Below are 27,207 nucleotides of genomic sequence, written 5' to 3' on the forward strand. Positions count from 1 at the left end.
TTTGTAGGATATTCTCCTTTCATATATTTGTGTAGCAATTTCTTTTATCACTGTCCAAATTCCAAAATACTCCTTTTTTGGAGGTTCTTTAATTAAATTTAATTGGGTTATACTGACATTTGGAGTTGAAAAAGAAATAGTAGAAAGGGTTTTGAGGGACTGTGTGATAGTTTTTTTTTTATGCATCTAGGCATATTTTATACATGCCTATTTTCATTTCCTCTCATTTTCCTACACCAACCAACCCCCACACACAAATTCCCCAAACAATTAGTTTTACAAACTCTTCACTGCCGAAGTTTAAGGGGTTTTTAATTTTCACTGAGGTTAAGAACCAAATGAAATCACAGGCAAGAAAAAAAGAGAATTATTTCTGCCATTACTTGGCGGGAGGGTGGCGGGGAGGGGTCATCTCACATAATGAGTATTCTTATAGCCCAGGGATGCTGAAGATGTAGTATGATCTACTACTGTTTGTTAGACTGAGTGGGAGGCGGTGGCTCATGCCCAGTATATCTTAAGTTTTATTCTTTGGAGATGGGGATGTGAGTGATTTCAGATCACATAAAGCCATCTGGGGCCAGCAAGATCTTGCAGATTCAATATGACTTTCAGATTTTGATATAGTTATACCCAGCTTTCCAAAATTTGTTACCCAATGTTGTGGGCATAATTTGTTCCAAGGGTCATGTCCCTTACTGTGGTTACGACAGGGTTTTCATTAGCACTTAAAACACAATGGAAGGCACAGTCTTTGAATGAGAACGGATTTAAACGGGCACTGAGCAAATCGCTTCCAGGGTTTAAAATGTTAACCAGCATTCATTTTTAGAGCAAGCAAAAATGTAGAGATCTGTGCTATTACCACAAGGTTAGGCAGTGATGCGCGGTGGGTGGGGGTGGAGGTGGGAAGAACAACTCAAGACAGCTGAGTCCCCACTCCACCCCATCCCCACCAAGGAAAGCACCGCACTCAGGCACTCAGACAGCATGTTTAGCTTGGAGCACATTTTTACATTTGTAAGAAAATAAATAAATCCTTGTAAATTAGTGCATATAATGAAAGCAGTGACAGACCATAACCTGGAAGTGTGAATGGGGCTGTCTCCATTCATCAGCATTAAGCCCTAACCAGCTCTTTCTATGGAGGAAACTGCTCATAAATAAAGTGCATCTTGTAAAAAAAAAATTATTCACAGTGTCTTATGCAAAGTAGGGACATTATATCTGAACTGCAGACTCTTTTCTCTGTGAAGCATAGCTCTATATGAAACAGCTGCAAATTAACGGGCGAAAGTATTTGACTTCTTCTCTTGTCTTATTATCCACCAATGAATAAATACTATAATTCTTAAGAAGGCAATTGCCTAAAGCTGGGGCAGCCTGGATAGTTACTAATAAATTTATCACCTGTTAGGGAAGAGGCTGCTGCTGATCGATACTGAAGCAGTAGGGGCAGCCTGATGTGGTATCACTAGGAGTCCAGATGTGGAGGTTAATAGCCTGGAAATAGTAGCTAAAATCCCAAATAAGATGACAGCAAAGATCAGAGTTTTTGGCTGTGCAGAATGCCAATTTCAAATGTTGGCAGAAGGCATCTCTGTATTTAATTTATAAAAATTACAGCTGTTGAGGCCACCTACATTTTTATTATTTCTGTATCAAAAATGAACCTTCTTGTGGGATATAAGCTTTGGAAAGTAGTCATAAAATTCTCTCCATCTATAGCCCTAGCAACCAGAAAACTGAAATACTGCTTTCTTTCCCCTGCCACAATCTGCTCTTTAATTTTATGAGACAGAGGTAAATGATCAAAATAAACTTTCAGCAAATGTCTTAAGTGCAAATATGGCATCAGCTAAATCTCCAATACTGAGAGGACCGAACTGCGTAGCTGACATTAACCAGTAGGTTGTAAAGTGCCCTTTAAATCAAAGAGATTAAAATATTTTGCTTTGTTTATGTGCATTTCAATTCTCTGAAAATTGGCATCATATGTGTGGTCTATAAGGCAATTCTCAACTAAGCAGAAAAGTCCATTTCCCAATTGATCTAACAACTGTCCACTTATAATTACCTATGGGGATCAGAAAGGGCCATGTTACTTCTGCACAATAAGTCTATTAAGTTATCTTGCTAGGTAGACACTAAATGGAGCTTCTAGAACTTGGGGAGATTACATATATCTGGATGTTACTAGGGCTGGAAGGAAGCAGAGCTTAATGAGCAGCTGAGATGATTTCACTGTGTGGTTAACAATGAGAATGGGAACTCCTCAAGAAGAGATTCTAATAAACTTACTGTAACATTACATGACTAGAGAACAGTGTAGGGTATTTAATCACATGACTATTTAATAAAAAAAAGTTACAGTATATTCTAAACAGTAAAGGTCAATTTCCAAGAAATTTAAATGCAAATTAAAAATGATAAGCATTCAGACTGATATGTCCTTTCTTTCAAGACTCAGAAGGCACTCAGAGACATCATAAGACAGATGGGCCAGTTGACCAAGAATTGTGATTGAGGGAAAGACAGGTAAGGTCATTTGTCTTCTCTTTGCGCCTTCTGATCCTCTCAAAGCTTGAGCCTTCAGGGCAAGACAGAGTGAATGAAGAGCTCTCCCACCTCCACCACCACTATTTTCCTAAAAGTTTACTGAGAAAGCTGTTTTTCTCCTCACTTATTAATTTATTCAGGATTTATTTTGCACCTATTACATGTCAGGGCTTCCCTGATAGCTCAGTTGGTAAAGAAACCGCCTGCAATGCAGGAGACCCTGGTTCTATTCCTGGGTCAGGAAGATCCCCTGGAGAAGGGATAGGCTACCCACTCCAGTATTCTTGGGCTTTCCTTGTGGCTCAGCTGGTAAAGAATTTGCCTGCAATGTGTGAGACCTGGGATCGGTCCCTGGGTTAGGAAGATCCCCTGGAGAAGGGAAAGGCTACCCACTCCAGTATTCTGGCCTGGAGAATTCCATGGACTGTATAGTCCACGGGGCCGCAAAGAGTCAGACATGACTACTGAGCAACTTTCACTTACTTAATACATGTCAGGAAATAGATGTTCAGAGGTCAAATGACTAATCCACGTTGCCTACCTAGAAAATGCTAGATTTAGTTCTTGTTTGTCTGACTTCAATGTCCATTCTTTTCATCACTATCCCAAGAAGCCTAAATGGGGCTATCAATCACTTTACCACAGGGGCGGTGTACAGACTTGTTTCAGAGGATCAAAGAACTCCATGAAATTATCTGCAAAATGTTTTATGTATGAGTATCATCATAAGAAGATGGTCCATTGCTTTTGTTAGATTGTCAGAGTGAACCATGACCCTTCTTTCAAATGGTAAGAATTCTGTTATTTCTATAGATCTCTTGGACCTCTTTAGGATTATTCTTCAGAGATATTCTGTGGCTTCATTCCTGTAGAGCTGGTGAGTTTCATGAAATGAGAGTTTCCGTGTGATGGGGACTTTGGTAACTTGACTATTATTTATGATCTACTAAATAAAAAGGAGACCTCAAAAACAAGGGTCACAAACTTATATATCATCAGGGAACAGGTGGGTGACATAAGTTGATAAGTTAGGTCAGGTGTTAGATTATACAGGTTCTAGGGAAACAAAGGTTAACTAAAGACAGCATGTCCTACCTAAACACACTCAATATTTATTTATTTTTTAAATAAAGACACAGTGTGGGCCAAATGACTTTGAACTGGATTTATTCCCTGAGTTGCCAATTTATGCTGCTTGCTAGAGGACAATCAGGAGGAATATATCGTCAGTGAGGAGGCTGTGAGCAGACAAGATCCATGAGCCTAGAATAAATCTAATAACCAGTACAGCACAGCCATGAAAAGTTAGGTATTGATACAGATTTCCCATTTACCCCCAGCCCCCTCTACCCCTGGCCCCCACAACCTCTCCCACTATAAAGGTTCTGCACCAGACTGGTAAGTCTGTTACAATTAATGAACCCACATTGACAAATCATTATCACCTAAAAACCACAGTTTACATTAGGGCTCACTCTCATTGTTGGACATAGTCTGAGTTTAGACAAAAGTATAATAGCATGTTTCCACTATTAGAGTATCAGACAGATTGGTTTCAGGGTATGAGGGTTCTGCTTAATTTTTCTGTGAACCTGAAACTGCTCTAAAAAAGTGAATTCTATTTTAAAAAAGTTATATCTTGGTTTATAAGTGCTGAGAAAACAAAGATAATCAAATCTAGCTACAACTGTCATCACAGAAAAATGATGAGTGGATGGCTAGTGATATAATACTTGCTAAGAATGAATCTTCTTTTGTTCCCACCAAGATCAAAGCTCAGAATTTGTGACAAGTTCATCAAATTTAGTCAAATCAAACCAGAAAATTGTCCAAGCTGAATTTGACTTTCTCTTGGTCTGCCACCCTTGTCTTCTACATCCTTCCTTCAGAAAACTCCCTCTTTAGTATGACAGAGACAGCGCTACGTATTTGGGTCATCCTATTTATTTTTCTGAGAATGGAACTAGATTATGTTTCCCAGGCTCCTCTGCAGTTAGGTGTAGGAAGAAAGAATATATGCTACTTCTAAACCTGGCCCCCTGTGGTTTTTAGGTGATAAAAACTTCTGATGAGCTCCTCTATAGAGCACCCCTCCTCCTAGGCTGGTTGGCTGGATACAGAGTGCCCAGTGGAGGACTCCGAGCCTAAGGGATTGATGAGCTTCTGGATGGGAGGAGCCTGGTTCCAGAGTCACTGCTAGGAGCGGGGATTTCTCCAGTCCCACAGGAAACGTTTATTGGACTGTGATGTGAGCAAGAAACAAACCACTATGTTGTTAAGCTATTGAGATTTTGTGTGTGTGGAATCTATAGTTTGCTTGGCCTCACTATTACATTCACCAACCACCAGCTCAAACCCTGTTCATCTTACAAGGTTTTTGTGAGATGTTTCTCTTCCAGGAAGCCTTCTCTGCAAACTCCACTTCTTTCTGGTCTCTGTTTTCTAACCTATGGAAGCTCTTTTTTTTTTTTTTTAATGTGAATTCTTCAATCACACTCTGTGTAGGCAATAAGCTCCTTGAGGGCAAGAACTAGATTTTATGCTTTAGTTTTATATCTCAACAAATCCAGTAAGTAGACCTGGGCACAAATGTTCAATAAATCTTGGTGAATTATAGACTTAATTGTCCACATTGATAATGAAGCACATCTATTTTGAACCAAATAAAACATGCCAGGACATCAATAAGGAGCATGGATCAAATCCATGGCAGATGTGGGACTTCTCTGGTGGTCTAGTGGCTAAGACTCCACATTCCCAATGCAGTGGGCCCAGGTTCGATCCCTGGTCAGGGAACTAGATCCCACATGCTACAACTCAGAGTTTGCATGCTGCAACTAAGACCCGGCACAGCCAAATAAATAAATCTATATATATTTAATTAATTATTTTAATTGGAAGCTAATTACTTTACAATATTGTGGTGGTTTTTGCCATACATTGACATGAGTCAGCCATGGGTGTACATGCGTCTCCCCTGTCCTAACCCCCCTGGCCACCTCCCTCCCTGTCTCATCCCTGTGGGTTGTCCCAGTGCACCTGTTTTGAGTGCCCTGCTTTATACATCGAACTTGGACTGGTGATCTATTTCATATATGGTAATATACATGTTTCAGTGCTATTCTGTCAAGTCATCTCACCCTCGCCTTCTCCCACAGCGTCCAAAAGTCTGTTCTTTACATCTGTGTCTTTTTGCTGTCTTGCATATAGGATCATCACTACCATCTTTCTAAATTCCATATATATGCATTAATATACTGTATTGGTGTTTTTCTTCTTATGTATAATAGGCTCCAGTTTCATTCACCTCATTAGAACTGACTCAAATGTATTTTTTTAAGAGCTGAGTAATATTCCATTGTGTATATATACCACAATTTTCTTATCCATTCATCTGCCAATGGACATCTAGACTGCTTCCATGTCCTAGATATTGTAAACAGTGCTGCAATGAACACTGGGGTATACATGTCTCTTTCAATTCTGGTTTCCTTGGTGTGTATGCCCAGCAGGGGGATTGCTGGGTCATATGGCAGTTCTATTTCCAGATTTTTAAGGACTCTCCACCCTGTTCTCCATAGTGGCTGTACTAGTTTGCATTTCCACCAACAATGTAAGAGGGTTTCCTTTCCTTCACACCGTCTCCAGCATCAAATAAATAAATATTTCAAAAAATTAACTGAAAATGAATTTGGTCCATGTAGACAGCTACACTGAATAGCTCAGGTTCCCTGCAAAGCTACTCTACTGTATCAACACAACTTTGGGTTATGATCTTATGATCTCTGCCAACCTTGCTCTAATTAATCTTAGGAGTTCTAAGAAAACAGCAGTGTCTCAAGATTTCACTTTAATTTGCTTCACTCTGGACCACATAAGGGAAAGCAGAGAGAACACTGGCTACAGGGTCACATCAGGGGATCTGGGCTTCAGGCTGACCTGTGACAGATTAGTTGTAGGACTTGTCTTGACTTCCCAACCCACAGCCTACCCACTACCCATTCACATTGTTAAATGGTGTGAAGCTCACAAAAGCCAAGGAAATGAGAGCCCTTTGAAGAGGCTTCCATGCTGGCTCAGCTGGTAAAGAATCTGCCTGCAAGGCAGGAGACCTGGGTTCGAGCCCTGGGTTGGGAAGATCCCCTGGAGAAGGGAATGGCTACCCATTCCAGCACTCTTGTCTGGATAATCCCCTGGACAGAGGAGCCTAGTGGGCGACAGTCCATGGGGTCACAAAGAGTTGAATATGACTGAGCAACTAAAATATGAAAATATGAAATATGGTTGTGCTAAGTGGTATCCTAATTGCTCAGTTGGTGCTCTAATTCTTTCTGAAAGTGACTTTTCTCAGCCTTAGAACCATAAACAAAGATTTCCACATGGTTCTGCTTCAACATTTTAGGCTCTTCTAGGTCAGACAGACATAGAAGCTTTAAGTCCACAAAGCATTCTATAAAGCTTGCCGGGGCAGAAGGCCTTATGTTAGATTCACCACAGACAGAAGGCAGTGGTTGAAAATAATTTTGTTAGCTGAGGGGAAATACGGCAGTACTGAACTATCGGTGTTAAAGCCTTCAAGCTTTTGCAAGATGACTAAAGCTTTCATCCAGAGGATCAAATAAATGAAGCCCCAAGCTCTGCAACTGGCTCAGCGAGACCCTGTGCTGCGGGTGGCGCTGGTGTCTCAACATTTCACAGTGACGTCAGACACTAAGGATGGTGTGAGTTATTTTTTCCTTGCTTTATAGGTGTGTGTGTCTGTGTGTGTGAGAGACTGGTTAAGTACATGGTTCTAGTTCAAGTTGAAATGAGTGCCTCATGTTTTATTTTTGTGCTAGACTTCTTGCTCAAAAATGCCTGCAAGTTGAGATTTCGGGGGAATCAGTACATATGGGATAAATGAGGTTGATGGGACATGAGCTGAATATTTTATATCTCCTGCTTAAAAAATTCTTCAAATATCAAGCAAGTATATCTGGGACACTTCTTAGATACAATTTGAGGAAATGCCTCGGTCATCCTAAGGAAACAAACCACCGCACAAGAACTTTATGTGAACAATTAGCCCGAGGAGGAAAGTTCACTTATTGCCCATGGACCAGCAAAAAACTAACTGCAGTTGTTGCACTCTGGGGGAAAATGAGTCTCTTTCAAGATATGTAAACGACCGAGAGGTTCTGATAAAAAAAAGCAAAGTAAGTAGAATACCTTGGCCTGAATACTCAATTAAAGGAGGATATGAGGAATTAAGTCTGACAGTGCTTACTGTTCACAAACGTGGACTAACTCAAGAAGAATGAACATTTCTGTAGGATAATTATTTGCATGGAATACCTATTCAAAGACAACATGGAAGGCCCATTTAAAATTCTTCCAACACCCATATATCTTGACTAATGAAGCTAATGCTAGAAGAGGAGTTCACGAAGTCAGAAGTGGTAGACAATCATTCATCAAAGGTAAAGCAGGATGATGAACACTCTGTGAAAACAATTTTCAAACCTTTGAAATGAAGTTTAAAGAGGTACTCAGGAGGACCATCTAGTTAGACTCCACCAAAAATACATGATTAGAACATCAACAAACACAAATATGATAGGTGAGTAAAAGAAAAAAATGAAGCAAAGCAGTAGTCTGATGAGACAACTTTTGGACTTGTTTCTTTTCCATGCTCTGGCCTACAAGTTTGACAATCTGTGTGCAGAAGAAGGTTACATTGAAAGGAATTGAAAAATTCGGGATTTGTTGTTCAAAGGGGGCTGGTGACATCTCTGGCCTTATCTTGATTGAGATTGGGGTTTCCAAGGCCATTTCCACACCTTTTTTCCTCCAAGTTCAATCACCCAGCCATGTTCAGGAGAGCTGTGAGAGGAGGAAGAATGAGTCTGGGGGTAGGAACTAGGATCTCCTGTTGTGAGACTGCCTCTGACTTTGAAACATTTACATAATCTCCCAGGCTTTGGGGTTTTGTTTTTGTCTAATGGTGAGGAGAAAAGCCGAGCTGCACATGTCAGTGGATTACTGTAAAGACCAAATAAAATAACATCAGAACAGAATAGTCTGTGAAATATTTTTGAAAGGTTACCACAAGTGCTCTTAATTCTTCGGTTTTGGTTAACCGTGAGTTTTCTGGCATCTTGCTTCGGTTTATCTGTTACATGATGACCTCCTTCAGCACTTAGATGGCAGGAACTCTGTGTAGTTCTCTCAGCATCTCCTCCGTGCTGGTGGTGACTATCAGTCTGTACAGGGTCCTGTGCTATTTTTCCAGTCAGACTGGTCTATTCTGAAATACATCTTTCACTTTCCCATCACCACATATTTGTGTGCATTATTCCTGTGCCTGGAAATACCCTTTCCTTCTGCTAATATCCAGATCCTGTGTGTGTATGTGTGCCTCAGTCCTGTCTGACTCTTTGTGACCCTATGGACTGTAGCCCACCAGGCTGTTCTGTCTATGGGATTTCCCAGGCAAGAATCCTGGAGTGGACTGCTACTTCCTACTTCAGGGGATCTTCCCAACCCAGGGTTTGAACCTGCATCTCTTTGCATCTCCTGCATTGGCAGGAAGGTTCTTTACCACCTGAGCCACTGGGAAAGCTAGTGGCTTCCCTACTCATCTTTTAAAGACATAGTGCCAAGTCTAGCCTCAATAATCACAATATATAAGACTTGCAAATACCTTGACAGAGATACTTCCTTGTCAGTGATGTCAATTTCATTGGTCTTGTCTGATGGTGGAAATCTGAGCCTCTCAGAAGAGATGTTATTTCACGGATACAAGTGAGTATGAATGAGGATCACAACAGGTATATGCCATTAGGTTGCAAATCTCAAGTTTGGCCTATAACTAAGAATGTGAAGCTTTTTCACTACACTTAAGAATGCATTTTACATACTGAGATAGGGCCATTTTAACAAATCCATTTCAAGATCACCCCAACCTTTGTAGGAAGAGCTGAGTCATTCGTTTCCCACTTACGATGCCTCTTTGTTCTCCACAGCCCTACCCTTCCTTACTTCTTTGCCTTGTGCATTGATGTCATTCATTTTTAAATTTACCTAACCTATCAGGAAGATAGGTTAGAATCTGTTCCCAGCTTTTCTTTACCCATGTGTCCTGTCCTTTTTCAGATTCCTTTTCTTTCTTACAGATCTTCCCCCTTCTGCTCATTTTCCTCTCCCCTTTTCTCCAAATCCCACCCAGCTCTCCATTCTCTGAGCCACTCCAGTGCTTACAGTTTGCATCACAAAACCTAAAGTTGATTACTGTCTCCCTGAGTGATTCCTCTCTTGTCTCCTCAACCAGATCATATTTCACTCACAGGCAGGGATCAAGCCTTTTTACTCCACTTATAATTTTCAAATTTCCCAGTGCAGACCAGATTGTCTGCTGTTGAAAAGCTTAACAAAACAGTGAAGGTCAGTGAACATGGTTCTTTTCCTGGTAAGATATACCAGGAGCATGACATGGGTCTGACAGAGTAGGTAAAACCAGTGGGAGTGTATAGAGGGTTACTGACACTAGTGTCTCATTGACACTAGTTAGGTGGTGCTAGCAGTAAAGAATATGCCTGCCAATGCAGGAGATGCAAGAGAGGCCGACTCAATCCCTGGGTTGGGAATTATTCCCTGGAGTATGAAATGGCAACCCACTGCCTGGAAAATTCCATGGGCAGAGGAGCCTGGCGGGCTGCAGTCCATGGAGTTGCACAGAGTCAGACATGACTAAGTAACTGAGCGTGCAAACACACACACACACACACACACACACACACACACACACATGTGTTGAAAATATTAAGATGATGGCACCTCTGGACACCTGCTTGATGGCCAGATCTTTGTTGTAACAAGAGACGGTTGCCACATTTGATGAAAGCATTTAGCATAGTTCCTGTGTGTTTATAGAATAATAAATGATGGACAGGGAGGCCTGGCGTGCTGCGATTCATGGGGTGGCAAAGAATCGGACACGACTGAGCGAATGAACTGAACTGAACTGAACTGAACTGAAGGTCTGTATTAAAAAAGAACGATTTGAGCAATTAGGAAAAAAACAAATTCATAACAGTCAGTGAGTCTAATAAAGAAGGTAAAATAAAAGGAAACAGAGGCATTTACAAATACTTCCAGACAACATTTCGCAACTGCAAAGGTTCCTTAATTCCACTGTTCAAACTATAGCTAGCATTTCCTAGAACTAAGAATATATCACTTTTGGGCCAATTCAGAAGGCAGTGGTTTTGGTAATGTGTTAATTGAATAATTAAAAAAATTCAAATAAATTATTTGAATAAAGTCCTACTGTTAAAACTAGACCAGATATGTTTGGGAAATAAAATAGTGCCCAGTATTAGTAAACAACAACAACAATCTAACAAGCAAAAAACAAAAGTGAACCAACCCAGCCCCGACAACATAAAGATTTTGAGGGTGCTAGATGTTGATCTCTGGTATCTCAAAAATTTAAGCCTAACAGGCTAAAATAAGATTTAGGAGCAGCCGTTATTCAGATCTCTCTCCCCAGAAATGCTGCCAGTTTTCCCACTCTGGGAAAGGTGGGAGGCACTTTTGAGGTCCTAAGGTAGGGCTGGGACAGTTGCCTGCCTACAGTTCTGGTTTTACTTTGCTCAAGAGTACATAGAAAAGATTATAGAAACCAAAGTAGGCAGTCTTGGTAGAAGATATTCTGATGGCTCTTTGACTTGGGGTGGGGGGAGAAGTAGGGGGAGCAGATCTATCAATCCATTACCATGGCTTTAATTCCCTTGGGTTGGAGATGCCTTCCAGAATGAGGAATGATTCCTGCCCACTAAGGGAAATTACTGCTGTGATCAGCTTTCTTTCCCGAGTAAACACTGGTAAAATGGGGCACCCACTCACCTTCCTTTCCCCCAAAACCTATTACACAGTCTAACAAGCCTTTTGAAAAACCAAATGGAATAGCTAGCAAATGAAACTGGAAGAAAAATAGAGCAAATAACACTGGGGCTTTCTGGCTAGGCTTTGATATTTGGGGCTTGAAGATAACCTCACATTTGAGTTACTAAGCCTTTGATTCCTCAGAGGGAAGCTTTAAATGGGCCAGGACTCACTCCCAAGGAAACAGTGACTTTCATTGGTCAACAATAAAGCTGAGTCATTACGTCAAAGGGTCTTTAATATTGAGGAAGTTCAGTGTCAGCCATTTAGGCAGCCCCACCTATGTACGCACACTAGATGTGTTGGTGAGCTCTGTAGCTAATGGAAGAGCCTCAAATGCAATCAGTTCAGAAAATAAGGAGTTAATACTGGCCACTGCAGGGGTCCTGAAAGACTCTACTTCAGGGCCAACTCTGGTGCATATTCTGATATATCGGTTCCTGCGCCTTAGAGTTTGTTAAATATTTTGAACACTGTCTCTATGAGTGAAAGCCTTATTTAAATCAATTAAACAAACACTTTTTAAAATAGAATTATCAGGTATAAATTTGAAAGTTGTTTTCTAAGCCCGACTTCTGACTTAACATTGTTTTAATTTATGAAAGATTTCAAATGGAAGACAACTCAGAAAATCATGACAAACTGCCATGCACCTACCACCCCAATTTAAGAGGTGTTAATATTTGCCTCCTGTATCTCTTTAAAAAAAAGAAAATGTCGTGAAACCAGCCAAAACCCATGTCTTTTATCTCTGTTCCCTTTTCCCTTCCCTCCCTGGAGGTAAGTACTAGTCTGCAGTTAGTGTGTGTTATTCCTTTGCATGTTTTTATACATTCCCTATATAGGAATATGTCAAAAAATAATACATAGTGTTGTTTGTTTCTATGCTTCAAAAATTTATGTAGGAGATGGATGGTGGTGATGGTTGCACAACAATGTGAATCTACTTAATGCCTCAAAATTGTAACTTAAAAATGGTCAAAATGGGGGCATTCCCTGCTCCAGTGGTTAGGACTCCATGTTTTTACTCACTGGGCTGGTGTTCAATCCCTTGTCGGAGAACTAAGATCCTGAAAACCACACAGTGCTTCCCCCCACAAAAATGGTAAATTTTTGTTTTGTATATTTTAACCGTTAACGATATCACATCATATATATTCTTTTGCAATTTTCTTTTTCATTTATGCAACCTTATGTTTTGTGACTATTAATGCTTTTACATGGGCATCTAGTTAATTCATTTTTACTGTTGTATATATTCCATCATTTGACTAAACCTGATTGATGGATTGTTAGGTTGTTCCCCCTTTTTATACTGTGAAAGTGTTAGTCACTCAGTAGTGTCTGATTCTTGCAACCCCATAGACTGTAGCCCACCAGGCTCCTCTGTCCATGGGATTTCCCAGGCAAGAATACTAGAGTGGGTAGCCATTCCCTTTTCCAAGGGATCTTCCTGACCTAGGGATTGAACCTGTGTCTCCTGCACTGCAGGCTGATTCTTTACTGTCTGAGCCACCAGGAAAGGTTGTTCCCATTTTGTATACTGTGCTGTCAGCCTAGCATGTCTCTTTATGCACATGCGTTCTTGTGATTTCCTATACACTTTTCTTCACCAGGCTCCCTTCAGCACCTCTCTCTAAATATTTTGAAAACATAGCTGCAAGTTCTCCCTTTACTTGGACAGTGTATTTTGCAGGCAAAGAGAATTAAAGTAGGACTGTGTATATCCAATCAATGAAGTTTGACAGAAAAGTTGAATACAGCAAAGCAATTTTGAAAACAAAATGTTTACTACTAGTCTTGAAGACAATCCAGTTATATTAGTTTAAAAAATATTTCTTATCTTCCTTCTCATCATCATACTTTATTTAGCACTTAATCTGTGCCAGGTACTGGTTTAACCTATATCGTGTCATTTTATCTGCTATAATCCTATAAGGAAGGTAGGAACACTGTCTCTACTCCAACGTGAGAAAGCAGTGGCTCAGAGAGGTTAGCAATAAATTTGAGCTCAGTCTTACCTGCCTGATCCCAGAGTCTCTGGTTTTAACTACTCTAAACACTTCTTAAGTTTTCCAGATTTCACAGGGCCCAAATGGGATATACAAAGAATATGATATAAGAGTCATTGAAAGGCTTGCCCACTTGTCTTAAAAATATCTTTTCTACAGGAAGATTTCTAGAAGGACACAGAGTTTAGAGACCTTAAGGACATATATTGCTAAATCTGACCAAATAAAACTAGAAAACTTCTACAAGACAAGAAATGACACACTTGGAAAATATTTGCAACACGTAGGAGAGACAAAGGGATGTTTTTCTTAATTTACAAAAGAGAAAGATCAAAAGCTCAGTAGATAAACTGGCAGAGGAATGAAAGTGAGTTTACTGAAAAAGAAATACAAATGGTCACAACAGATATGAAATGACACTCAGCCTCATTTATAATTAAAGAAATTAAAATTTAAGCTACAAGCTACCATTTTCTACCAATCAGATGGGCATATATTAAAAGGTTTAATAATACTTAGGACGACTGAGAGTATGGCAAAATGGGCATCTTTGCACACAACTGGTGTTCAATCTTTTGAGAGGGCAATTTGGTAATATCTACTACTGTTGAAAATTGATCTAGTGTAGATACTCACAAAAGTGCCCCGAAACACATGAATGAGGTTGTTCAATGCAGTGCTATAGTGATAAAGGATTTTAAAAAACAACATGTCCATCAAGAAATAAATTACTTAATAAATGGTATGTCCATATATTGTAATATAATATGTAATATCTCATAAAAACAGAGGTAGATGTATATGCTTCAGAAATGCTTCAAAGAGCTTAAAAATATAATCAAACAATACAAGCAGGGTGAAAATTAATGCATATATGATTCCTTTTATGTGAGGGAAAAATACATGTGAAGATCTCAAAGGAATCTCAAGAAACTGTGAACACTTTAAAGAGAGGGACTGGGGTGTGTATGTTGGTGGTGAAGAAGCCTAGAATTTGCTGAACTTTTCTATAGAGTTTGGATTTTCAAATCACAGACATATATTACTTTTATATTTTTATATTTCAATATCAATGGGGTTTATCTAGATGGTGAGATTATAGGCTGTTTTAATTTGTATTTTTTATATTTCTCTTTCTTAAAAAATAATAAATATAATGATTTTTTTTTTGACTATGGACCTGCCAGGATGGCCTTCAAAGTCTTCCACTGAGCCTTTTTCCTTGACTCATAGTATAGCCCCTCTGTTTAAGAGCAACCCAGTGACAACCATCAGTACTATGACGCTTTCTGGAGAGCTGTCACTTATGGAAGCAAAGAGACCTGAATTCTCAGAGACTAGTCATAGGACAGGACATTGTGTGTGTGTGTTTTAAAATAATATGTTTTGTCTTTTGTTGAATTACAAAGTAATAAATTCTCAGAAAGTTCAAGAAATCAAAAATCTAATCATTCAAAATGCCTTATGCAGCAATTCTCATTGCTAACATTTAGATTAACTTCCTCTCAAGCTTTTTCCTCTGTATATATAAACCAACCCTGTACCCTTACAGATGCAGCAGTATACAGTACATAGTTCTGTAGCCTTATCTTTCCACTGAGTATTATTTTGTGCGTATTTTCCTCATACCTGAAGGTTTGGGGGCTGTGGGAATGGCCTGTCCTGGCGCTGACTGTAAGGGAAGTGCATTTTTGGTAGGAATATTGAAAATAATAATAAAATTGATGACAGATCTGTGTTTACTATCACCATTCCCTGGAAATTGTAAACAATGTCAGGATAAAATATTCCTCCCACGGCGTCATCTGCCTTTAACATACGCCACTGTATGCCTAACCCTGCTCTGACTAAGGGTGAGAGAGGGGAAAGCCTGGATTTCTATCTTGGGAGGGGGCTCAGAGTTAGCCAAGAGAGTCCCCGAAAGAGGAAAAAAGAGGAGACATTTCAAAGAGCCCCTCCTTTACAAGTTTCCTGCTTAGATTCAGTTCACTTGAGAAACTGCTTGACTTAAAAGAAAAACAAAAGAACTTAGCAGTTGTCTTTCTTATGTGCGTGTAACTGAAGTCATTAGTACCTCCAAAATGCTGGTTGAAATGCCCTCTGTGGTGCCATCTGTAATTTTCGGTCTGAAGTGGCCAAAATGCAGTTAATTGATCAATTATAAAATAAAAGTGGGTTTCCTGGCTCCATTTCTAGCTGTGTTTTAGCCCCTGATGATGTTAAAATAATGGATTTCCAAAGATATCTGGGCTTTTGCATGTTGTTTGAGTTTTACACTCTACACCTGCTAATCCATCCAGTATGGCTGGAGGATCAATAAAGCTAAAGACATCTTCTGATGACTCCTCTGTTGTGGAGTGAATATTCTTGGTTCCCTGGGAAGTCAATGCATGGCAGATTTCAGATTCCTTCAAGAATCAGCAAAGCATGCTAGACTCACCAGGAAATGACTTCTTCATTTCTTTGATTTTATAGTCAGCACCATGCATTTGGTAAACTTGAAATTACTGGGCTATCTTGTATTGATGGTGGAACAATATGGGGCCATGATCAAAGCTTTAGCTCTAATATAGTTTCATGGTTTAGAACCTTAGAAACAAACATTTTGCATTGAAAGAAATTTCCTAATTAACTTCTGAAGAATTTGTACATTTAAACATCTTACCCTGCTGGAGAAGACTGATAAAGCAAATGTACTACCTTCTGTTGAAGAGAAATTGTATTTAGAAGGAACTTGCTATTCTCATAAAACTTTTAATAGGAAGAAGTGAATCAAATTCCTTAATTACCATTTTACGGTTGGTAAAAGGGCAAATTACATGCCATCCATTTCTAAACTTCTAAATGTCTCTGGTGCTTTTAATTAAAGCTGCCATCTAGAAACTACTAAAGCAATTTTATGCAATTAGTTATTTATAGGTTACCATAATACACCACTCAAAATATGATTTAACTGATTTTCAGTCTGTTAGTGTGTGATCTCTGTCATTTTTGTTTGATGGGGGGGTCTTTATATCAGCTAAGGTGATCCTTAAGTGGACAGATAAGAAAGATGTGACACTGAGGAGCTGTGATAAGGAAAGTTTGGGGGGCTAATGATCTCAAGTAAAAAGAGGAAGAAGCATAAGTCCATATAGTGTGTCTTGCTATGTAGGGGTGGAAGTGTCACTGGAGACAATACCGCAGAGTACATCACCGTTATCCTCCCATCTCTCCCCACTTTGCTGCTGTTCTGCTAGATACCTAGCACTGCCCTTCCTCGCGCAACCTGGAGTGGCTGCCACCTGGGCTGGTCCCCCTCTGGTGATCTCATCTATCCCAACCCACCCATCCTGTGCTCCACGTCCTCAATGCCCCCCTTACGTGTTTTAATGAGGGATTAATCTGTTGCTCTCCTAGGCAGTACCTGCACTCAACACTGAAATTCACCTCTGAAGAAAACCATTATGGAATGAATTTAATGGTGAAAGTGTAAGCTGCTAAAGGACATAATTTTGGTTACGTGGGTCGTCGGGTGGGGGGGGGGTTTCCTCAAAATATAACATGTAGAAAGAACCAGCAATAGAAGTACTGCATCTCAAGGTCCGGAAGGATCAGCCAGTCATATCCCCAAATCCCACTCTACCTTGAATCCTGCTTTTGTTATGGTACCTTTCTACCCTAGAAATGATCAAATCTCAGACTGACTTACAAGGATAATTTGGAACTTGCCTCCTTTCGAAGTAACTTATTCCATATTTGGGTCATTATTATAAGCAGCCTTATTATTAGCAACAAAACAGCAAGCCTGATCAGAATGGCAGGTAATATTTCACATGTACACACTACATGCTGGGAACTGTGCTTTACAACATGCTTCACACAATGCAGGAGGCCCCGGTTTGATTCCTGGGCCAGGAAGATCCCCTGGAGAAGGAAAAGGCTACCCACTCCAGTATTCTTGGGCTTCCCTGGAGGCTCACATGGTAAAGAATCTGCCTGCAATGCAGGAGACCTGGGTTCAGTTCCTGGATTGGGAAGATCCCCTGGAGAAGGGAAAGGCTACCCACTCCAGTATTCTGGCCTGGAGGATTCCATGGACTGTATGGTCCACATGGTCGAAAAGAGTCAGACATGACTGAGTGACTTTCACTTTCTTTCACATGCATTACCGAACACTCCCATGTCGGCATGATTACTCCTATTCTAACTTCATAGATGAGGAAGTTGAAGCTTAGGGAAGTCTGGTGACTTACCCAAGACCACACATTTAATGAGTGGTGGATCTGGGATCTGTGTGTAGTGATTTGATTCCAGAACCTGGGAACTTATCTCTCATGGTATTTGTCCTCTAAAGTATTATCTGTTTGCTAGAATGTTATACATGAAAATGAAAATAAATGCAGAAGAAAAGTCATTTAATAATGTCCTTGTAGGTCCATCTAGTCAAGGCTATGGTTTTTCTAGTAGTCATGTATGGATGTGAGAGTTGGACTGTGAAGAAAGCTGAGTGCCGAAGAATTGATGCTTTTGAACTGTGGTGTTGGAGAAGACTCTTGAGAGTCCCTTGGACTGAAGATCCAATCAGTCCATTCTAAAGGAGATCAGCCCTGGGATTTCTTTGGAAGGAATGATGCTAAAGCTGAAACTCCAGTACTTTGGCCACCTCATGTGAAGAGTTGACTCACTGGAAAAAGTTTGATGTTGGGAGTCATTGGGGGCAGGAGGAAGACGGGACAACAGAGGATGAGATGGCTGGAAGGCATCACTGACTCGATGGACGTGAGTTTGAGTGAACTCTGGGAGATGGTGATGGACAGGGAGGCCTGGCGTGCTGCAATTCATGGGGTTGCAAAGAGTCGGACATGACTGAGTGACTGAACTGAACTGAACTGAGATTTATAAAACTTGAATGAACTTAATCCAAGTTCCATGTATTAATCGTGGATGTGTCCTGGACCAATTAGCCAAGGCTAGATATAAGTGCCTTCCTTTTGTCTGACTTCTCTACCAATAGGTTATGATTTCAGGATCGTGATAGAAAAGGCAGAAAGGTTCTCAAGTTCCAGCTGCTGATGTAATATAAGCTCTAAATCTTTTGACCATTCATAAGCAGATGCATTAGACCCACTGTGCAAATAATCAGTTAAGCTCTGGGACTTCCCTGGTGATACAGTGATGAAAACTCTGTGCTCCCAATTCAGGGGCCCCGGGTTTGATCACACAGGGCCCACAGTGAAGACCTGGCATGCCATAGCTAAGACTCATTGGAGCAAAAACATAAATAAACATTAATAAAAGTTTAACTCTCATTCTGGTTGCATCATAGGTACTAAGTCATCAGGTGTAGCTACTGTAAACTGAGGGAACAACACAGTTTAGGAAAGAAATATCCAGGAGTGGCAACAACACAGGATCACTGAGCAATAAAGAACAAATATTTTACCTGAATTTTAAGGCTTTGTCAAACAGTTTTTTTTCAAGATGCCTCTGATTCTAGGACAAGGACATGGGAGGAAAGTTCTCACAGGAAATGCCTTGAAGCTGAGGCAGGAATTTGGTCATGTGCGGCAGAAAGCTGATCTTACCCAGAAAGCTGACTTTACTAGGTGGGGTGTCCAAACCATCCCTACATACCTCCAGGTCTGATTGTACTTTGTCATTTTTAGCAGAATATATCCACTTCTCTAGAACACTGAGGCCATCAGAAAGGAGTACTGGTCAATTTTCTAGCCCTTCTATCTACAAACTTCCACATTCCTACACCGATACACTATCTTAGGGAGGTCTCTTCAATCTCCCCTCTGATTCCAGGCCTACTCCAGTTTCCTCCCAATCTGGTTTCATCATTTATTCTCTGCCTCTTGTATCTTACCATTGGCCTGTAATCATTGCATGTATCTCATAGAAAAAGCTTCTGAGTGCCTTGTCCTCTCACTAGTTATCCCTCTATCTTTTGCAGCCAAGCCTCTCTTCAAAAGAGTGACCTTCACTAGTCATATTTACTTCCTCACCTCTCACTGGCTCATCAAATGCCTAAAATCTGGCTTCCACCTCCACCACCATTCAAATCACCAATGAGCTCCTCACTGCCTAATTCAATGGCTACAAATGTGTGACACCCGATATTGTTTTTCACCCCTTTTTGAAACAAACTATTTCCTTGGCTTCTTGGATACCAAGCTCTCTCTGTCCACTTCCTCTTCTTGTGAAGATTTCTTCTCTATTTCATGAGATTCTCTTCCATTGCCTACTGTATACATATTGGTATTCCCAATGATTTTTTTTTTACCCCAGCTTTGCTCCAGCACATCTACCCTGTCACCAAAATAATCTGTCCAAAATGCATCCATCAAGAAAAATGGTACTGATGAACCTATTTGCAGGGCAGGAATAGAGACACGGACTTGTTGATGTATGGCAGAAACCAACACAACATGGTAAAGCAATAATCCCCCAATTAAAAATTAAAAAAAGTAAACAAATGCACCCATCAGATGATCAAGTCATTTCCCTGCTTCAAACGTTTCGCCTATAGGACAAAATGCAAACTTCCTTTTCTTGCCTTGCTCCTATCACCCTCAAATATGTTTACTTTAACAATTCTGAATTATTTATAGTTGCCCAAATATACCATTCATTTTACTCATGCTGCAGCTTGCCTGTAATTTTGATAAGGGTTGGCCTTAGTGTCAACACAAACAGTTATGTCACCATAATGGATCATGTACTAAAGGAATTTAGGAAAAGTCTTACTGCGCCCCATTGCATAGTAGAACCAAAAGAACATTCTCACGTGTTTGTGCACTATACTCTCTCCCTCGTAGATACTAGTTGTATCAGCAAGATACTAGTGACATCACTGATGAGAGTTTTACTATCTTTCCACTAACCCCAAAATTAGCCCTTCAAAACAGCATGTAAATAACAGGGGGCATCAGTAGAACTTTAGGGTGTACCTTGGATATATCTGGGTAGGGACAAAAACATTATTTTTGTCTAGACTTTATCATATCCAGCTTTCTTAATTGCCAATAAAGTTAAAGGAACTCCTGTATGCTTAGTCTTATGAATAACCTAAAAACACTTTTTGAAGCCATCAAGATTTAAGGGTCATTTCCCTTCTTGGGAACAGCTCTGGGGCTGTTTGTATGTGTGTAGATATTGCCTAATCCTTGTCGAGTTCTGAGGTCAATATGCTTAAAGATGCATATGAAAATAGAGATATACTCCTTGGTGAGGTCCAAGAAAACCATATTAAGTCATTGATTAATTTCATCCTGTCCAGTCACTCCTTCACCCTCTGTCTCTACTTTTAAAAAAATAAATGTATTCAGCTTGTCACAAATTTTATTTTATATCTCCACGTAGTACCATTTCACATTTTGTTTAAGTACTTGGTCATCTATTACATGACTCATTAGTTTGAGTTCTCTGTAGAATTAAAGAAAGTTGCAGTAAAAATAATAAATGGAACCTAAGTTTCAACTACATCATCCATGCATGTTTTAAAAGCATCTTTCAAAGTCAATTCAAACTCATATACAATGCCAGGGATCAGCACACCATCAACCTCTTTGCTAAACTTTTTTCCTTGCCCCATTACATTGAAGTACTGATGAGTAAAATGGCAAGTGTTTTCTTTATTGGGATTCAAATCAAAGTGCAGAAAACTGGATTAGATAAAGACTTCTTCCTAGGAGAAGTACCCAGGGGCTATCTTACATAAAACTCCATCTATTAAGAAAACGTTAGTGAAGTTTCTAATTGCAGAGGCTTCCAAAGAGATATGACAAAGTTTCTTGGAGATTTATTTGAACAATTCTATTGACAGATGATGCAAATGCTTAAGAGTGCACTGTGTGTGTACTACTGAAAAAGTGAAGTCGCTCAGTCGTGTCCGACTCTGTGCGACCCCATGGACGGTAGCCTACCAGGCTCCTCCCTCCATGGAATTCTCCAGGCAAGAGTACTGGAGTGGGTTGCCATTTCCTTCTCCAGGGGATCTTCCCGACTCAGGGATCGAACCCAGGTCTCCTGCATTCCAGGCAGATGCTTTAACCTCTGAGCACCAGGGTCAGTAAAATCTGAGAAATAGTTTTAATAGGAAAATGAAAGTAGACTAAAAGTCATTCATCTTCCAAATAAAAATATTTTGTTTTCATTGAATATATGTCATTACACTGAAAAGCATTTCCCACCCTCCCAGAGAAACCAACCTCCAAGAGAGATCATGGATTTTATCAGTGTGGTATAGTGGAGGCATCAGCTCCCCACCCCACCATCCCTTCCCTGTGCCTCATGGGTTTTGAAGTCAGGCAGACCTGGTTTGAATTCCAGTGTTATCTATAAACCGTCTGACCCTAGGTAAATTCCCAAAGAGTCGGACACAACTGAAACAACTTAACACACACAAATTTCTTAAGGTATCTGTGCCTCTATCCTCTCATCTATACAATGGGAATAATACTATTCACCTTGTGAATTTGAACATTAGAGATACCATGCGTAAAATATCTAACACAGTGTACAGCACACAGCAGACAGTAAGTTATACTTATGGTTCTTTTAATACCTTAGAGCTGGGAAGGAGAGCATCCTAAGCCCTGCAGTTTACACAGCTGAACAATCTCAGGACTCAGTGTGCATATGCCTAGCCCAGTGTAACAAAGCTAGTCAGTGGCATCATTAAGTCAATTTCAGGGTCAGGGAGGTATAGTGACTCACACAGGGTCATTCCAAGAATCATTCCATGGAGGGGACGTGAAAACCTAGGTTTCCTAACCCTGTGTTCATCACAGTTTGCTTTCATTTCTCAAAACAACAACAAAAAGCCACCCAACTCTAAACACACACACACACACACACACACACACACACACACACACACACACACACACACACACACACACTGAAAACCATGGCTTCTGACTTTTCGCCTTTTGCTGACTGGTTTTAATCCCATTGGATGATCTATTCCAATGTTAGGACAAATGATCTCAAAAGAAAAATTTATTTCATCCTATATTTAGAATAGATTCAGCAAATAAATTAGCTGTCTTGCAGATTAACATTTATTTGACTTACCTTGCATAATTAAGGATATGTTGGAGAGCCTGCCTGTAACTGCAATATGTTGCTTGTTAAAGTCTTAGAGGGAGCTCTCTTTCCTAACCTAGAAATGGTACTCCCTAGATGTACATTTCCATTTTCTACTGATCTACAGCTTTTCTTTATTAGCTTCTAGGCGGAGAGAAAAATCAAACCTCTCCTTAAAGAAATCCATTAAACATTTGCTGTCTTCTAAGGGGGAAGGACGAAGGAGCTGATGTGCATGGTAGCTGTAAAGCCAGAAAACAAACAAATTGGGCTTTTTTGAGAGAGAAAGGACCTGCAGGAGAACCTCAAAGACATAATTAGCAATTAGCAATACTCTCCTTTCAGTTTGCACATGGTGCCTTAATGACTTCTTGCATGATTTTTCCTTCTGTGGAAGTCTATGAAATTGCCCTCCAGCATTCCATATAATGAGACTCTCACTTCTGACTCACTGCCAAGGGTAAGTGCTGTCTAGATTCAGCGTGGAGATAGGTGCCCTAACTAGGCACTGAAGTGTTCTGACCAGCATTTTCAGAGCAACTGACGCCTGGACATAGGTTTTGTCATCAAAGTGATTTTGAAGATCACTGACAGGGTCCTCATCTACTGTGAACATGATGGAAGGAGATGTGATGGACACTTAGTGTGAGCCACTTGTACCCCTCCTTTAAACATCCTCCTTCACTCACTGGATTAGAGCAGATGTTGCCAACAGCAGCTTCAGTACATTATGTGAAAGCTGTGTTGGATGGATTAGACATTCAGCTGTCTGAAACCCGGGCCAGCTGTTCTTAGGGCCCCTTACTGCTTTGGGATAAATAAAGTGTACCAGATTATTGTAAAGGCCACGCTTGGATAGAAAGTTGAGTAAATCAAGCCAAAGGAAAATGTGCTACTAGCTATGACCAGAAGAAAAATATTAACTTTAATAGACACATAAATTTTGGCACTCTCATTACTGATGCTTCCAGAGTTCATGTAAATCCTGCTCATCAAGACTCTATTATTGCTGCTTTTCGAGCAAAAAGGAAAAAAAAAAGCTGCAGGAACCAATTATTTGCTTTATTTGGAAAAGCTGATATTCATTCTCTATGTGGCAGGTTGAATGTGGTAGGTGAGATGGGTGGTTTTCATACTAGCAGCAACTCAGGAGGATGTCAATTTCAGGCACACTACAAGGTTGATTCCTCCCTATTTCTTATGCAGAAATCCTTAAAATACCTGCAGGAGTTTTAAACCTGTGCATAAGGTGGGACTCCAACCTGATGTGTTTCCTTGAAAGATGAGCTAATTATAGTCGCACCTGAGTTAAGCATTCACTCATCAAACATTTATTGCAGACCTACTATATGTAAGAAACAGCACAGGCACAAGAGAAAAGAAACATTCCCAAACACTTTACCATGATACTTATGGATGGGGGTGCTTATGTTCCCTTAGGGAGAAAACATCATTTCTTTTCAGTGGTACTGAAATTCCTTTTATGAATACTTGGGTATGGATAAGACTTACCTAATTCATCAATCACACAAGAAACCTGTGTAGTAGATTTCACACTGTGCAAGATTTTGCTGGGGAGGTGGGGAAGAGTCAAAAGAAATATAGTTTCTCCTCTCACGCCTACCATTCATGAAAGAATTGGAAAGCAAAAGAAGGCAAAATATAACTAGGCGCTAATTGGGTAGTGTAGACACTGTTAAAGAAATTCAGATTTAATGGGTTGGGTTAGCCAGAGGGGTTTTAAGAAAGACACAGGCCTTGAATATGGCCTTGAAGAAAGGGAAGCCTTTAAACTCTGATTGTAGTTGAAATTTAATCCCCATATGGCAAATGTCAAATAGCTAAAGAGTAACCTCTTAATATTTGAAACAGTAACTGACCATCTAATGAATTAAACACATTGACCTCACTATATTTTTTGGCATGGAAAGGTGTTCATAATACGTTAAGTATGAAAAGCAGATTATAGAACAGCATTCTATGATTCTATTATTAGAGAATAAAATATATGATATGCACAGAAAAAAAGTCTAAAAGAATAAAAATGTTGACAGTGGTTTTGTAGATGTGGTAGGATTATGGGTAACCTTAGTTAAAAACATTTTTTTGTGTTCTCTATTTTCTGATTTTTCTGCAACAACTGTATATTATTTGTGTAATAGTTTAAAAAAAAACCCACATTGGGTTCTTAAAACTCACTAAAATGAATACTTCATAAAAGTACTTTGGAGAAGAAAGAGAGAAGGATTAAATAATGAAGGAGATAGGGTGGATTATATATGGTGACAGAGTTAAAAGCTGACGATCCTTCAGTTTAGTGGCCTAAGATGGGAATATGATCCAAATCTATAAAATCATGAAGCTGACTAGGAGAACATAGATTTATTTAAAAATCTCAGGCAACAGAATTGAGGGTTGACCCTTGAATATTGGGAAGTTAAATTTAGGACAAATAAAAGTAAGTCTGAGCTCTCACAGAAGGCAAAAGAAAAAAAAAGGAATTTGTTATATTAGGATACTAGGGGTGGGGCTTCCCAGGTGACGCTAGTGGTAAAGAATCTGCCTCCTAATGCAGGAGACATAAGAGACGTGGATTCGATCCCTGGGTAGGGAAGACCCCTGGAGGAGGGCATGGCAACTCACTCCAGTATTCTTGCCTGGAGAATCCCATGGACAGAGGGGCCTGGCAGGCTACAGTCCATAGGAGTGCAAAGAGCTGGACACGGCTGAAACAACTTAGCCTGCACACATGCATAGTATGGGTGATATAAATTTAAAATGTAAGTATATAGTTTCAAGGATGATTTCCCCAGTGGCTCAGGTGGTAAAGAATCTGCCTGCAATGTGGCAGACCTGGGTTCAGCTCCTGGGTTGGGAAGATCCCCTGGAGAAGGGAATGGCAACCCACTCCAGTATTCTTGCCTGGAGAATTCCATGAACAGAGGAATTAAGACACGACTGAGTGGCTAACCCTTTCACTTTCACTTCAAGAATGATTTAGATAAATTAATGGAAGAAAGGTTCATTAAAGGTGGGTGATTGTTAAGCAAAAGGCAGGAATGTCTCAAGTCTATGAAATGCTCAATATATTTGAAAGTGGCAGAAGGTGGCACAGACTTGACCCCTAACCAGTGCAGGCCACAGTACTAAAGCCATCCTCCGGGGGCCCTTTGCTGGGCCAGGAGTTAACCCTTTAGTTGTTGGACTGTTGGGAGATTCCAAGAAGGAGATCATGGGCTGGCGTGTCCAGGAAGCAGAGGGTTCTGGGCAATAATTATTTATCAACCAGAAAAGAGGCATTCCAATATGTTACTAATAGTTATGACTATCCGAATGCATATTGGCTAAAAATTAGTCCTGGGTGTGCCTATCTTCCCATATAGACTTCAGAGATGACGTCTGTCAGAGGTACAGTATATTGGGATGGATGGACCACACTGGGACAACAGTCTTAGAGATCTGTGAAGTCAAATGAAACCTTTAGACGACCAAGGAATTTTTCTTACCTCGTGGGCTATTCAGTGAAGCTTCTGAGGCTCTTCCGCCATCTCCACAGTGGCTCTGATCAAAGGGCAGGCACTGATCACCAGTCCCTGCCACCACTTCAAAATTCTTGGACAAATCTTTTGTTTCCACAAGAGATTTCAGCTTGTAGACTTTTCGGGTATTGGTGTCTGATAGATAAAGTGATTCAGACATTGGGTCCATAGCCAGATAGTATTTGTGAGCAGGGCTTGTGCTAAGAGAAGAGAAAAAGAAAGTTATTTAAAGTAACTTGTTCAGCCTACACTCCCTGGGCTCTGCCTTTTGTCACAAGTGGAAAATTCTCTTCAGAGGTGAAAGTATTAATGTATCTTCTTTCTTATGTACTGAAGAGATGGACACCTCTTTGTTTTTCTGGTAATGGGTCTGGGATTAAAAAAAATTCAATGTGTACTGCTAACCTGTAATTGATCTTGATATCCCAGTACCATCCATTTGAGGGTAGAGAAAGATGCAGAGGAGAGAAAATCCCAGGAGATCTGTTTTCTCATACATATCTTTTCTATCCCCCCACCCAGTTCTCCAATTACCTACTAGATTACTGCCTGGATATCTCAATCACCCCAAACAGAAGCTCCTCAGACAGTCACCTCAAAATCCAAAACAGAAGTTAGTTATTCTCTTCCTGAATTCCCCATCCTTCACAAACCTACTCTTGTCTTCTGGGCTTCCTACCTCACTTGGGGTCACTACTGTCCTCCTGGGGTCCTGTTGGAAATGGAAAGGCATCCATAAAATGTGACGAGTATGGCTTAAGTAGGGCTGCGCTGCAGATATATTGTGCCAAACTTCTCCTTCCCAAGCTTCCTTGTTTCTTACTTTTTTGTTTGTTTTTTAGCTGACTACCATATTTCTTGAATCCATATTTTCTTCTTTCAGGACATAATACAAGTGATTACATTTGACCTTTCTTTTGGTTGTAATCACAATCATCCATACCTCCTAAAGGTGACAAGTTACCTTGACTGGATTTTGGTATTCCTGAAATTCTTCAATTATATATTTACATGGGTTCTTGCATTATTTTTATCTGCATATGTGGCTGAGCTCATTCACTAGTTTTGATCCTCCTAATTTCATTTTTCCTATC

General features: G+C 40.1%; 1 protein-coding gene across 1 annotated transcript in view; it reads right to left on the reverse strand.

Annotated features, from left to right (window-relative positions):
• TENM1 (teneurin transmembrane protein 1) overlaps positions 1–27,207 on the reverse strand; it is a 986,510-nt gene that overhangs the window by 79,653 nt on the left and 879,650 nt on the right. The window contains exon 25 of the mRNA XM_018044162.1: positions 26,081–26,313. Coding sequence (XP_017899651.1) covers positions 26,081–26,313 — 233 coding nt within the window. The remainder of the gene's footprint in view (positions 1–26,080; positions 26,314–27,207) is intronic.

This window comes from Capra hircus (assembly GCF_001704415.2).
Source record: "Capra hircus breed San Clemente chromosome X unlocalized genomic scaffold, ASM170441v1, whole genome shotgun sequence".
Classification (NCBI taxonomy): domain Eukaryota; kingdom Metazoa; phylum Chordata; class Mammalia; order Artiodactyla; family Bovidae; genus Capra; species Capra hircus.